Source organism: Epinephelus lanceolatus, chromosome 16 (genome assembly GCF_041903045.1).
Source record: "Epinephelus lanceolatus isolate andai-2023 chromosome 16, ASM4190304v1, whole genome shotgun sequence".
Classification (NCBI taxonomy): domain Eukaryota; kingdom Metazoa; phylum Chordata; class Actinopteri; order Perciformes; family Serranidae; genus Epinephelus; species Epinephelus lanceolatus.
In genome coordinates, this window is record NC_135749.1 from 33,871,445 (window position 1) to 33,885,449 (window position 14,005).

The 14,005-nt window shown below is 41.0% G+C and overlaps 1 protein-coding gene across 1 annotated transcript; it reads left to right on the forward strand.

Moving 5' to 3' along the window:
* Positions 1–753: 753 nt before the first annotated feature.
* Positions 754–10,387, forward strand: LOC117263550 (major histocompatibility complex class I-related protein 1-like). Its single transcript, XM_033637049.2, has 7 exons — positions 754–880; positions 3,228–3,494; positions 3,937–4,215; positions 7,140–7,469; positions 8,749–8,841; positions 9,073–9,090; positions 9,239–10,387. Exons 1-7 carry the CDS (start codon positions 832–834, stop codon positions 9,286–9,288), a joined length of 1,086 nt encoding a protein of 361 aa, XP_033492940.2. The 5' UTR covers positions 754–831; the 3' UTR covers positions 9,289–10,387.
* Positions 10,388–14,005: the final 3,618 nt, after the last annotated feature.

Consider the following 14,005-nt stretch of genomic DNA (forward strand, 5'->3'; position numbering starts at 1 on the left):
GTCCCACATGTGCAATAAAAGTCTCAGATATATGCATGTTATTATCATAAATGCTTTTCTTCAGAAGTGCTGCATTAAAGTGGGGTAGCTGTAGCTCAGTCCATAGGGACCTGGGTTGGAAACTGGAGGGCAGCAGGCTCAAGTCCCCATCCAGACCAAATATGGACTGTGGACTGGTAGCTGGAGAGATGTCAGTTCACCTCCTGGGCACGGCTAAGGTTCCCCTGAGCAAGGCACTGAAGCCCCAACTGCTCGGGGCACCCAACCAAGGGAGCCCTTCACCCTGACATCTCTCCATTTAATGCATGTATAGGTCCTGTTTGTGCATGTGTGCGTATTTTGGGCCTGTGTGTATGACAATAGAGTGAATTTCTCCTCTGGGATTAATAAAAGTAAATCTTCTTCTTCCTCTTTTATATTATGAATGCATCATCCAGAAATCCTACATATAAAACATTTTTGCTAAAATATTGATGTAGAGCAAAGCGATTCTGTGGGCTTGTGTTCTAGTTTAATTATTTTCCTCTCTTCTTATCCAACTTATCTGTCAATCACAAAGTTTAACTGCAAAACCTTCAGAACTGTAAAGGGAAGATTTTCTGAAATACCAGTGGTGAAGCTTCAGATTTCATCAGTCATGTTCTTCTTCATTTGAAAACATGCTCAGATGTGTTGAAACAGTGATCATTACAGAAGTGAAACAAGTTCCCGAATTTCTGTATCATCAGAACAGAGACACTCCCACCTCCCCCACAAGGAAATAGCACTGGACCGAGAACAAAACAGCTAAACCAGCTCGGTCCCTAACCCACACATCCTAAATACAACAAGATGATAAAGTTACTTTTGTTGCTTCTCTGCTGTCATGTCTCATCTCCAGGTAAGATCACATTTAAAATGTATACTTCACTTTTCACTCAGCTTTGCATTTTGCTTCAGGGACACACCTGGGATTTAGTTTCCCCCTTACCTCATCTTGATGAGACTATACAGACATTATGAATATAATGTTGAAATCTTGTTTGTCCTGCACTGAAATACACCCAAAGATTTTTCTTTGCTGCATCAGCGACACATAGTATTCATTACTGGGCACAAATTCTATAAAACCAGTAGGAACAGTGTTATAATACATTCTTACTGTTTTGTCCCATATTGAAAAAAATGTGTTCAGGGAAGTGATGGGGTCATTCCTATACTTCAAGGGTCCTATGTTCCCCAGTTCTCATATGTGTTCTTCCAGGATTCTATGATCCCAGGGTCAGATGTTCCCAGGGACCAATATTTCCTTGATCCTACATTCCTAGGGTACTATGTTGCCTGGATCCTATGTTCCAAGGGTCCTAGGTTCTCTTGGTCCTATGTTCACTGGTTCCTATGTTCCAAGGGTTCTATGTTTTCAGGGTCCTATATTCAGGTCCTCTGTTCTCTCAGTCCTATGTTCCCTTGATTCTATCTTCCAAGCATCCTATGTTCCCTCGGCTCTATTTTCCCTGGGTCCAGTGTTCGCTCAGTCCTATGTTCCCAGGGTTCTATGTTTCCTGGGTCCTTTGTTCCCTAGTCCATTTTTCTCAGGATCCTGTGTTATTAGGGTCCAATGTTCCCAGCAGGTCCTATGTTCACTTGGCTCTATTTTCCCTGGGTCCAATGTTCACTCAGTCCTCTATTTCCAGGGTTCTGTGTTCCCTTAGTCCTATGTTCCCCAGATTCTATGTTCCCTATGTCCTATGTTCCCAAATTCTACAAAAGAAGTCTCCCAGGGTCGTGTTCCTAGGGCTCTATGTTTCTAGGGTCCTATGTTCCCACAGCCCTGTGTTCCCTCAGCCCAGTGTTTCCAGGGCCCTATCTTCCCTGAGTCCTATGTTCCTCAGCTCTATATAGCACATAATGGGAACCTAACAAAGATGTTTCCTAGCTTTGTATCTTACTATATAACTATATAATGACAAAAATTCTGTCTGTGTGTCCATCTGTGTGTCTGTTCCACGTTTTTCTCCTCACTGACTTGGTCAATCCATGTGAAATTTGGCACAGTGGTAGAGGGTCATGGGAGGATGCGAATGAAGCAATATTACATCAATTGGCCAAAGGGGGGCGCTATAGCAACCAATTGAAATTGCAAACTTTGAATGGGCATATCTCATGCCCTCTATGTTGTAGAGACATGAAACTTTGCACAGAGATGCCTCTCCTCATGAGGAACAAATTTGACTCAAGAACCCATAACTTCCGGTTATATAGATTTTTCGCCATTTTGAATTTTTTGAAAAACACTTAAAATCGATCTCTTCCTAGAAAGTTTGACCGATATGCATGAAACTCGGTGAACGTAATCTAGGGACCAATATCTAAAGTTCCCTCTTGGCAAAAGTTGGAAAACTTACTAAAACTGAGCTTCTATAAGGCAATGAATATTGCGGAGGGCGTGGCTCATCACATAAAGGTGTATAACATCTCAAGGGTTTCACTGATCACCACGCAACTTTGTAGGCATATGACTACACATAATCTGAGGGGACCCCTCCATTATTGACCCGATCAAACAAAATGGGGGCGCTAGAGAGCTAATTTCTTATCTAGGCCTAACCGCCATATCGATTTTTACTAAACTTGGTAGATATGTAGAACAGGACGCCTCGAGGTGACTGGAGAAATTTAACTCTAATTGGCAACTGGGTGGCGCTATAACAACAGAAAAATGCTTAAAAATGGCTAAAATGTGACCGATCGCTGTGGCTCCCACTGTGGCCCAATGTTGTTGTTTTTTTTCCTAATTTTTGGTATGACTAAGTCATGGTATGGTATGCTGTACATAATCACGGAAACTGTCAGTGTGTCATTCTGTCAGTCAGTCATTCTGTCTGTCCCACGTTTTTCTACTCACTGACGTGGTCAATGTATGTGAAACTGCACATAGGCATTGAGGATTGGCATAGGTAGAAGGTGACAAAGCTACCAATGGCTATGGACTAGTTTGTTTAATTAACGTGTTAGGAAAGGAGTCTAAAATTGTTCTGGCACAGCTCTTTGTCTAAATATAGATGCTCTTTTCATTAGAAGATCAGTTCCTAAAGTAATCGCAGCCCAATAAATTAAAAGAAGAAGAACTATGGGAACACAGATACACTTCCAAATTCACAGCTATTAAAATAATGTTAAAGATAAATACAATACATTTAAATGACTTAAGATTTGTTTCTCTGTCCGTTTGTCTGTTTGTCCCACAGTGAAACACTCCCTAACGTTTTACCTCATGGTGTCCTCTGGAGTCCCAAACATCCCAGATTATTTGGTCATGGCAGACATTGATGAAGTGATTATGGCTTACTCTGACAGCAACATGGCAACACACGAACCCAGACAAGACTGGGTGAGAAAATTAAGGAAAGAAGAACCACAATACTGGCAAAGGAGCGTTGAAGCGTGCATGAATTATCAGGAGCTCTTTAAAGCTCAAACTGACAGTTTCAAGCAGCACTTAAACCAAACTGAAGGTATGTTAAAATAAATGTTTTTCCTGGATTGCTAGTTCATTCATTTTTTCCCATTTGATTAGATCAGAATAACTCTTCAGTGGAAACCCAATTATAACAACAGTTTTACAGCTGATACAACCTGGTTTATTAAACTGGTGCAGATCATAGCAACAACAACAACAAAGAGAACTGCATTTTTAGTAGCAATTTGAATGAGCATGGTCCCTCTTGCCTTGGACATGAACCACGTCTGGTCTGTTATATCTAAGACACAAAGGGATTGGCTTATGAATATTTTTAAATTAGCTGGGTCAAATTGGATTTCTAAAATAATTTTGCAGGTTAATTCAGGTTTGGGTCCATTGTTGTGGACCTGTGAAGACTCTAATCTCTGGTAAAGACGTAATATCAACAGTTGATTGTACTAGAATTTCACTGCAGTCTCTTTTCTGTCTCTTAGGTGTACACATTCACCAGCAGATTTCGGGTTGTGACTGGGATGATGAGACTGAAAAGGTACATGGTTTTAACAAGTATGGTTATAATGGAGAGGACTTTCTCACATTTGCCATGGAGACAGAGACATGGATCGCTGAGAACCCACAAGCTGAAATGATTAAACAAGAGTGGGATGGAAATAAATTTGATATCGCAAAAAAGAAGAACTTCCTCACCAGCGAGTGTCCTGCGTGGCTGAAGACATATTTGAACTATGAGAAGAGTTTTCTGCAGAGAACAGGTGAAGTCACATGATAACATGTTCTCATCCCAAGTCATCACCTATTGCCACTTTGTCAGTGGACTTTCACGTCAACAAATTACCCGCTACGTATCCCCATGCGTCTGCTGTTGATGTTCTGGGACGCAGTAACCAACGCCAGGATGTCAACAAAAGGACCTGGTTAGGTTTAGAAATAAAGGGCTGACATCACAATGACATCAGTTTATTAGCTGGAGGCAAAACATAACTCGCCACCACTGGGTTGCAGGTGACATAGGAGTCTTAAAATGTCATCTTGTTGTGTTACTGGGAGCAAGAGTAGAAGGGGTCATGACTCAAAACTTGAATTTTATCACATACCAACCACCAACAAAAATGAAGACAATTATGGTTAAATGCAATAAGACCCAAGGACTGGACTGAGGCGATGATCAAAAATGCTTGTATGTGCAGTGCACACTTCATATCAGATTAGGGAAAAAGTATATACTGTTGTAGGAATGAATAACATTATGTGTATTAAGGGGTATCATGTCCACCTCATCAGAAACTGGGAGGGTATTAAGAGGAATATTGGATTTCACCATAATGCTAACTTTTTGGCACATTAGCTAACATCAGCCTTTGATAGCAAAACAAACTGGAGGGAACATGTCGTCCTCCTCTTCACTGGCCAGAGTGCACTCTGCCACTGAGAGTGTGGTGCTCTGGATAACCGAACAGTACATTCAGAATGCGTGACAAATTTACCAATGGTCCAGTTTGTGCCAGAGTGCTACCCTGGAAATCCACAGAGATGGGACCAAGTCACACATGTGCAAGTCTCAAGTAAGTCTCAAGTCTTAACCTTCAAGTCTCAAGTAAGTCCCAAGTCATTTTTTCTTGGGCAAGTCAAGTCAAGTCCAAGTCAAGTCACCTTATTATTGTAATTTTACCTGCAGAATCTGATCTTAATAAAGTGAAAAGACAAGATATAAGTAACTGTCAGTAAACATTGACTTCATCGCTGCAATGTTTACTTTGCAGGGACGACCCCCATGCGCGCGCACACACGCCCACACACACACACACACACACACACACACTAACCAAGGCAGTGGCCAAAATCACCCATTTAGCTCATTTAACCCTGTGTTGCTCGTTCATAAAATGTACAGCCGGTCTTGTGATGAACCGGTCGGAATGTTCGCTCACGTTTTCTGGGGTTAATGTTAACAAATAAATTAAAAACAAGTTCCACCAAACCGACCCACCCCCCACCCCACCCCACCCCCTCATCGTATCAAGATAACGTTAGCTAACTACCGACTAACCAGATAATATTAGCTAATTGACAAGCACTTACTGGGCAGAATGACTCTTCAAATGACAAACAAAGTTTGAAGTTGTCGCCTGGCTGTCTGAGATGTTTATGCCGCATGTCTTGCACTGTGCTGTTCGTCTTTTGCCGTCATAATGGTAATTCCGAAAGCCGAAGACGATGACTCTTGGTACCCCTCCCGCTGACATGTTGATGCCTATCTGATATAAGAGGGCCTGTTTCTCCAATAAACTCGTAAGGTATGTAGAAAGGGCATGACTGATTGAGAGGGGAGTGATCCAATCATGACGCCATTCTCAGCCTGCGCTCCTACCGGGTAATCAACATTATTTTTTAAATTAATTTATTAATTTTATATTCTAACCGAAAACATGATGTGAATAACACTCAAGTCATTCAAGTCATCGTGTCTCAAGTCAAGTCAAGTCCCGAGTCTTTAACTTCCAAGTCCGAGTCAAGTCTCAAGTCTTTTATTTTTTGTCAAGTCAAGTCACAAGTCATCAAAACAGCGACTCGAGTCGACTTGAGTCCAAGTCACAATGACTCGAGTCCCCATCTCTGGAAATCAAGAGTTCTCGCGAGAGCACAATTTGAATTTGCTCAGCGAGTCACACTGGCAATCAGTAATGATGCTCATTACCCATGCCCTTGGAGGTGAGCTGCACCAATAACACCAGTCTGACATAGGCGGGCCACAGGTGAGCTAAACAGATGACGACAGTGCTGCGACGACGAAGTCCGGAATCAGTCAGTAAACACTGCAAGATGGCTACGGATGAACACCAGTTGTTTGAAACAGCTTTGGCCGCTACAATGAACGAGTTAGACTTTTTCTCTAAAAGAGGAACAGAAGACGGCACTCGAGTCTTTCCTTTGCAAGAAGGACGTTTTTGCTGTTTGATGACCGGATACGGCAAGAGTCTAATCTATTGTTCTGATTGGTCGTAGTGTTATCCAATTGCAGTGATATTTTCAAATGCATGCTTGGTGCTGCCCCTCCAGTTGGGCCATTTGCATTACTCATAGCCAGACCCTAAATCTTTCTAGATTTGATTCTGGATTTCCAGGCTACCAGAGTGCGCTCCAGCACTGGGAATGTGTATTTGCTAGTGCACCACTCGTCACATCTCTTTTAGTAACAGTAAAAGGGTCTATGGCTCTACATTCATGTGCAAAGCAAACAGCGGGCTCCTGTGTGAAAGTACAGGATTTGTTGGACCCCATCCCCCAGAAAGACTTTCCAGCTCCTTATATTATGTCATTACTGACAGCATTTCAACCTGATGTCATCCAATGGCATATCATATCGCCGCGAAAGGTGACTTAAGGCATCAGGTATCTGCCGCCAAAATCACTGACAAAGCGGTGGTATTTGACAGCTTTGGAATGAAAACAGGCTGCAGTGTAATCATACATCATGGTAATAATCATGATTCATTAACTGCAGAATTATTATCATGAACAGGACTCTGGTGCTGCAAACTGAATGCTGTGCTTTTGAATCAATGTACAAGATATGTGCACTGTTTCCAGTTAGTTTTAGCCTGACCTAATGTTAGTGTTTAATACATAACATCCCAGCCCCGTTGTCATATAAACTTTCTTTTTTTAAACTGTGCAGACCTTCCCTCAGTGTCTCTCCTCCAGAAGTCTCCCTCCTCTCCAGTCAGCTGCCACGCTACAGGTTTCTACCCTGACAGAGCCATGATGTTCTGGAGGAAAGATGGAGAAGAGATTCATGAGGACGTGGAGCTCGGAGAGATTCTCCCCAACCACGATGGATCCTTCCAGATGAGTGTTGACCTGAACCTTTCATCAGTCCCACCTGAAGACTGGAGGAGGTACGACTGTGTGTTTCATCTCTCTGGTGTGAAGGACCACATCGTCACCACACTGGACAAAGCAGCGATCAGGACCAACTGGGGCAAAACTGCGCTGAGAAATAGCAAAGGTGAGTTTTTTCATGTTGAGCAGTCTCATGTTTGACTTTCTTGTCAGTTCAACTTTTATCATCTGTTAAAGATTCGTTGATGATTTTAAGATCAGTATTAAACTAATTTATTGTCCTTTTCCAGGGTCACTGCTCAGACCATGTGACCCTGACAGTGTCATCGCATATTTTTGATGTACAAAAATAGCAAATACAGTACAGTCCCTAATGACTCATTCTTGATATATAATAAATTCACAGAAAGTTCAAACTTAGACATTTAACAACATTTAAAGCAACTTAGTATTGCATTCCCATCATACTGCCTGAGTTGTGAGAGAAATAGCAGCAAAGACAGATTTCATAATTTCTTTGATTTCTTTGGTCTTAAAATCCTCCAAAAGACTGGATCCTTTGTTTCCCATATGTGTCAATAGTGTCTTTTGCTAGACCAGTCTTTGTTTTCCTCCCTAACTTTTTCATCTCAAGGACTTCTTTCAAAATACACTTCCATTTTCACAGGAAATTTGCGAATTACATACTGTCTCTTTCAAAATAAACGCACTACGTCGTTACAACAACACAAATTGACGTTTTTTTTCCCCCTCCAACACCTAATGCATGTGGTTGGGTTTAGGCATCAACATACGTGGTTAGGTTTAGGAAAAAAAGAACAAGGTTTGGCTTTATAATCTTAAAGGACGTGAACACCGCTCTCCAGGGTAAAGGTCGGTGTTTGTTGGACCCCTCCACCACCCCTCCCACTTGCCCTTCTTGGACTCTTGCTGCCTTAACTTTCGTTCTTGCCCCGCCGCGTTTCACCCTGATGCCGCCTGGCGCTGTTAAACTATAACAGCGACCGACTGCGTACCATGCCAGCATTAAAGGATGGCTTTTTTCATCAGCATGTGATGCCGCAAGTCACTGCCCAAGTGCCAGATTTCGACAACTTCGGAGTGACACTGGGTTGACATCTGAAAAGATTTTGGCTGTTAAATATGATCAAGACTGACAGATGTCAGTTAGGGAAAAAACAGTTGAGGGAAAAACCATGGAGGAAGTGAAATCTATGAGATCAGAATAGTCTGTCTTGTGATTCTTACTCACATTGGGCTCACTTCTATAGTGACTATAACAGTTACTGTAAATAACTCATCATTTTTCTGGGGACCCCTGGAGGTCCACCACCTGTATGTGTGATGATCAGATGGTTGGATGTTCTTCTGTTCTGAACTGCTTTGTATGCAGGGGTTGTAATAATTTTTCTTTCATTTTTGAAATCTATTTTTTGTCTGAGCAGATAACATGACTGTCCCGATCACTGCTGCAGTGGTTGTTCTTGCTGCTGTCCTCATTGCTGCTGTTGGATTTACAGTTTACAAAAAGAAGAAAGGTGAGAGACTCAGAGCAGCTGAGCTGATGCTCTTATTCAGACTGCTAAACTGAAGCAACATTTAATAGTGCAGCAATCAGCCTTAGCTCTGTAAGCCACAGAGTATCTAATGCACAAAATATAAAGAGATCTAAAAAGACAAGGAAACAGGTTTTATTCAGTGATGTATAAATAAATGTTTTGCCATTTTAAACTGTGACAATTGAAATTTCTCTTTTCCTCATATTTCAGCCAGTCGCCCTGCACCTCGTAAGTAGAACTTATTTATATTGTATTGTCTCTGATCTGACTCACACTCTGTAGATTAAGAAGGGTTTTGATTGTAATAGTATTTCAGTGTGAGTTGACGTACTTCAGTGCAGGATAAAGGACTAACAGTGTGTTTCTGACCTCACAGCTCCTGTCAACAGCTCTGAGCTCTCTGAGAGACTGAATCCAGAAACATGACTGACAAACACACCATCCTGCACACAGTGACATCATGTAGGACTACAGAACAGTCAGTGCTGTGACATTAAGTATTCACACCTCCAGTTGTTTTACCATTTAATGTAAAACTGTAGTGGCTTGAATTCGGCTGGTGGCTGTCACAGCAGGCTAGTGGCCCGCAACAGTGGCCGGTCTGACCTGTGTAACTGCAGCAACAGAAATTTTGCTTATCCAGGAGGGAGCTTTGGTTTGCTTTGGCTGGATTTGGATTGCTGCGGCCACTGAATGGGGGTCTATCTGTGGAGCTGCTGCCTACTCTCTTCGGGGTGAGGTGGTCTGTAGTAGCGGAAAATGAGGAGGAGGGGACACAGGGATTTGAGACTCCAGCTTACTTGGCAACATACTGCCTATATGAACATGAAGCCGCAGCTGAGAGCGTCTGGCTCCACTTATCAGAGGGCTAAGCAATTAGAAACATTTTCTCTCCATCTCTGTAACACACTGCCAATAATGTTATGTTTTGTTTCATATACTGTCAGACTCATTTTTAAGACTCTCTTTGTTAAATTTATTCTCCTTTTTTTGGGTTACTTTGCAGTGTAGGCAGTGTAGCCAATGCTGGAATAGCAGCTTTTTCTGCAGGATTCTCCACCGTTGAATCAGGCTTTCACAGAAGGGACAATACACACACATCTGCATCTGTAGAACAGCCAATAGTCCAAAGTCTCCTGTAACAGGCTAGATTTTCTAAAGCCCAAAACCAGAACCAAGAGAAGGTGCAAAAGTCTTGTTTCTCTCGGTCCACTTAAATTACAACATGCTCCAAGTTAAGCATGGTATTTCTGCTAAATGATGCCAAAATAAAACGGCCTACCCCAGCTTTAAGAGGAAAAAACAAGCTGAATAAGGCATGGACTCTCTTTGGATGTCTCATTCATTTGCACTGCTGTTTCATTCATTTTGTACTTATGTTTTTCCTTCAGTCAAAAGGTCTGAGGCCAGTTGGACAAAACACCTTAAGTTAAAATATTACTTTAAGTCCTCGTTAAGGTTTCCTCAGAATAAAATTGGTTGGACAAAACACCTTTAAATTTTCTCATTAAAATGTTCAATGAAGTATTCATGGTTTTCTCCTTGTTTTGGTCTTATACTAATGGAATCCCTAGACTGTTGCACTGAAGACCTTAGCAACTAAAGCAAGCAAAAAAAACCCAAAAACTTAAGGTACCAGTGACTCCATCTTATCTGCAACATGATAAATGCAAAAAACTAACACACCCCAAGAAGACTGTTCTGCGACCACGCGCCCAGTGGATACGCCTTTGATTTTCCACTATAGATTTGACAGAATTCATTTTCAGGGCAGTTTCTTCCTACAATCATTTTCTGGTGTTTGGGGATCAAATTTACTTTGTAGGATGTGTTTTCTATGATTATATTTCTCCAGTGGTATAATCTTTTCCTCCTCTGAACAATATGTTTCTTTTCCTCCGCCATTTTTTCACCATCTATTGGCCAACTTTGTGCGACGATAACACAAGCGTGAGTCCAAGCAAACAATCTCCATGGAAACTTTCACAGCTTAAAATCTCTTTCAGTGCAGTAGGTGAGTTAACGTATATCCTTAACTAAGGAGACCTTTTAAGGGATTCTGTGCAACTGTCCCTCAGCTAAGGAAAATTAAGCCTAAAGGAGATAATTTAAGGTATTTTTGCAACCGGTGCCTGGCTTTTTATGTAAAGACACATAAGTTCACGACCAGTGTCTGTAGTTACAGTGACATGAATATTCACGATTATTCATAGACACCAAATGAATGTGACCCCAACCTGTGGAACTATAGGACGGACAAAATCAGCTGTGTAAATGTATGACTGCTGTAATGATACATGAGTGCAGATGTAATCCTTACAACTATAATGTTAAAGCACTATTACATATAAATATTAGTACCATTTGTTGTGATGAGACATTGTTCATCTGCCAGCCTGTCTGATTTTAAAATGCTGCTCTTGAACGTATGTCATCTCTTGGTTACTTAAACCATAAACTATAGGTTGTTTGATTTTTGGAGCAAAAATATTATAGTGCACAAGTTTAGTCCATTAATAACCATTCATTTAAAAGCTCTTGATTCACAAGTAGAGTTGCTGTGTTTTCACTCAGGTCCACATTTTGCTCCAAGGACACACCTGTGATAGACTTTTATTTTTACCTCAACTTGATAAGACTGTATTTTACCTTAATCACATTTTTGATAAGAGTGGTGATAATGTCTGTGCATTTGTACTGAATGTATAAACCTTGTTTGTCCTGCAGTGAAACACACCCTGAGGTTTTTATTAACTGCATCGGCATCACATGATATTCATCAAGAGGCACAAAATCAATATATATAAAAAGAGTAAAAAGAAAATTGTGTTTTAATAATTTAATAACCCCTTGTCTTATATAGGCTATATTTGTTGAACTACAAACTGGTGTAATTACAATGAACAGCTAAATTCAAACATATCAGCCTGCAAACAAACATTAATTGATCTAATCATTGCTGGACCTAGCAAGCTTCTCCTGGCTGCCCCAGCTCAAAAAATAAAATAAAATAAACAATGACAATAATAATAACTATGATAATAACAGCAAGAACAAGAGCCAATGAGAAATCAATACAAATAAACAACTAACATCATTGTTCTTTTCCTGTTTTTTTTTGTTTGTTTGTTTTTTGGCACTGCACCCTTGATGGCTTTTGCCTTTTCATGTTCTCTCATTTAACACTCTCCACATACACTCCAGTGCTCTAGCATGTTCTGACTCTGATGATCACTGGTGAATCCATTAAGGTGAAGCACATTGTCAGGACTAGAGATGGTACCCCTACTACAGACTGACTGTACACATTAGATCTTTGGATTATTTTTTTCTGTTATTAGGGCCCAAGCACCGACCACAGGTGGTTGCAAGGCCCTATTAAAATTGCTCTGTTTATTATTCGGGCCTGAGCACCACACAGTGCAAGGACCCTATTGTAATCCAAGGAATTCTTCTTTGTCTTCTTCCTCCAAATGAATCGCATTTTTGGGGGGCTTAACATGCTCAAAAACTCATGAAACTCTGCACACACATCACATCTTGCAAAACATGCTTGGGTTCCAATAAATGGCTCAATAGTGCCCCCTACAAAATTTCTAAGAAGCAGCCCAGGAAACTGGTTTGACCCACATGTATGGAAATTAGTAGGCATATGTAACGTCCCAAGACTTACAAAAAAGTTTCTTCGAGCCATACCCTAAACCCAACAGGAAGTCAGCCAGTTTGAATTTAATGTAAAAAAAAAAATTGTGCATTTTGGCCTTTTATAGGGGTCGTACTTTACCAAACTCCTTCTGCAGATTAGATCAGATCAACCTTAAATTTTGTATGTACCATCTCAAGACATTTGACATTAAAAGATGCTCAAAGCTTTAGTTTTCGTCAAACCGTGTGGCCATGGCGAGGTGTCAGTCTTCCATGTTGTGCCACCAAACAGGAAGTGGTTTGTAACTCCAGCATACATGGTCCAGTTCGTCCTAAACTTCAAATGTTTTATGAGGCTCCAGTCCTAAAGCCATCTGCAAACACATTGAATGTCATAGTGATTGCGCCACCCACTAGCAACAGGAAGTAAGACTTGTCAGAGACATATCTTACGATTTACATGGTATGTCCTCTGCAGCGCCACATAGTGGAAACAAGAGGTGGTACAAAATCTAAAATACGTAGTTCCAGTGCCCACACTCCATGGAGGATATGCTATGTCACTCCTGCATAGAGTGTCTGACTTTTACAGGAATGAACTGCTGCCTCAGCCAACATCCTGCCAGGACTCCCAGGTTGTGCAGAGGTGCAAGGGCCTGTTTATTGCTGTTTGCAGCTTTAATTTATGTATATTTTTTAAAATAATAATTCTAAAGAAAGTAAAAATACACCAGGGTTGGGGGTCACAGATGAGGCATTCTAGGCAACCGCCTATGTTGCCTATAGGAAGATCAGCCACCGGATCTAATTCATGTTTAATTTTCTGGGCCAAGTCCAGCCCATGAATGACCATTTATTTAATAGCTCTTGACAATGCTGTGTACAGACATTTTGCAGGGCAGGTGCTCAAGTGGGACAAAAGGGCATCCTTCCTCCCAATGTTTTTTTCTTGAGGCCTGAGTACATACAGCACATTACTGCACAGTAATGAACAGGGGAATTGTCTGCCTACCTTACATATGAGTTTTAAAAAAAAATTCTATATACACGTAGCAGCTACTACACATACACTTTTATCATTTATTTATAACAGGAAACAACTAAGAAAATAATGCCATATTTTCCACACGTTTAAGAATTGATGCCATTGGCCAGATTTAAAACCTAAAATATATGCTTCAATGGCTTAGTTATAGAAGTCCAACTCTGGTGATGTTTGGAAAAACCCTTGTTAATTTATGGTCAAATTTTGCTAAAGGCCATTGCACTTGTTTGGTGCTTGTGGCGCCCCCTATTGACCAATTTTGAAAAAAAATAACACACGTGGTTCATCATTATTAATTAAGTTTTGTGGTGATTGAAAAACAGTTTCTGATGTCTAGTCTGATTTGTATTATCCCACGCCCATTTTTTGTACATGTGGTGCCCCCTAGTGGTCAATTTGAATAAAACCTTCAGGATATGTTCCTGGTACCTCATACGACATTGCTTGCAAGGT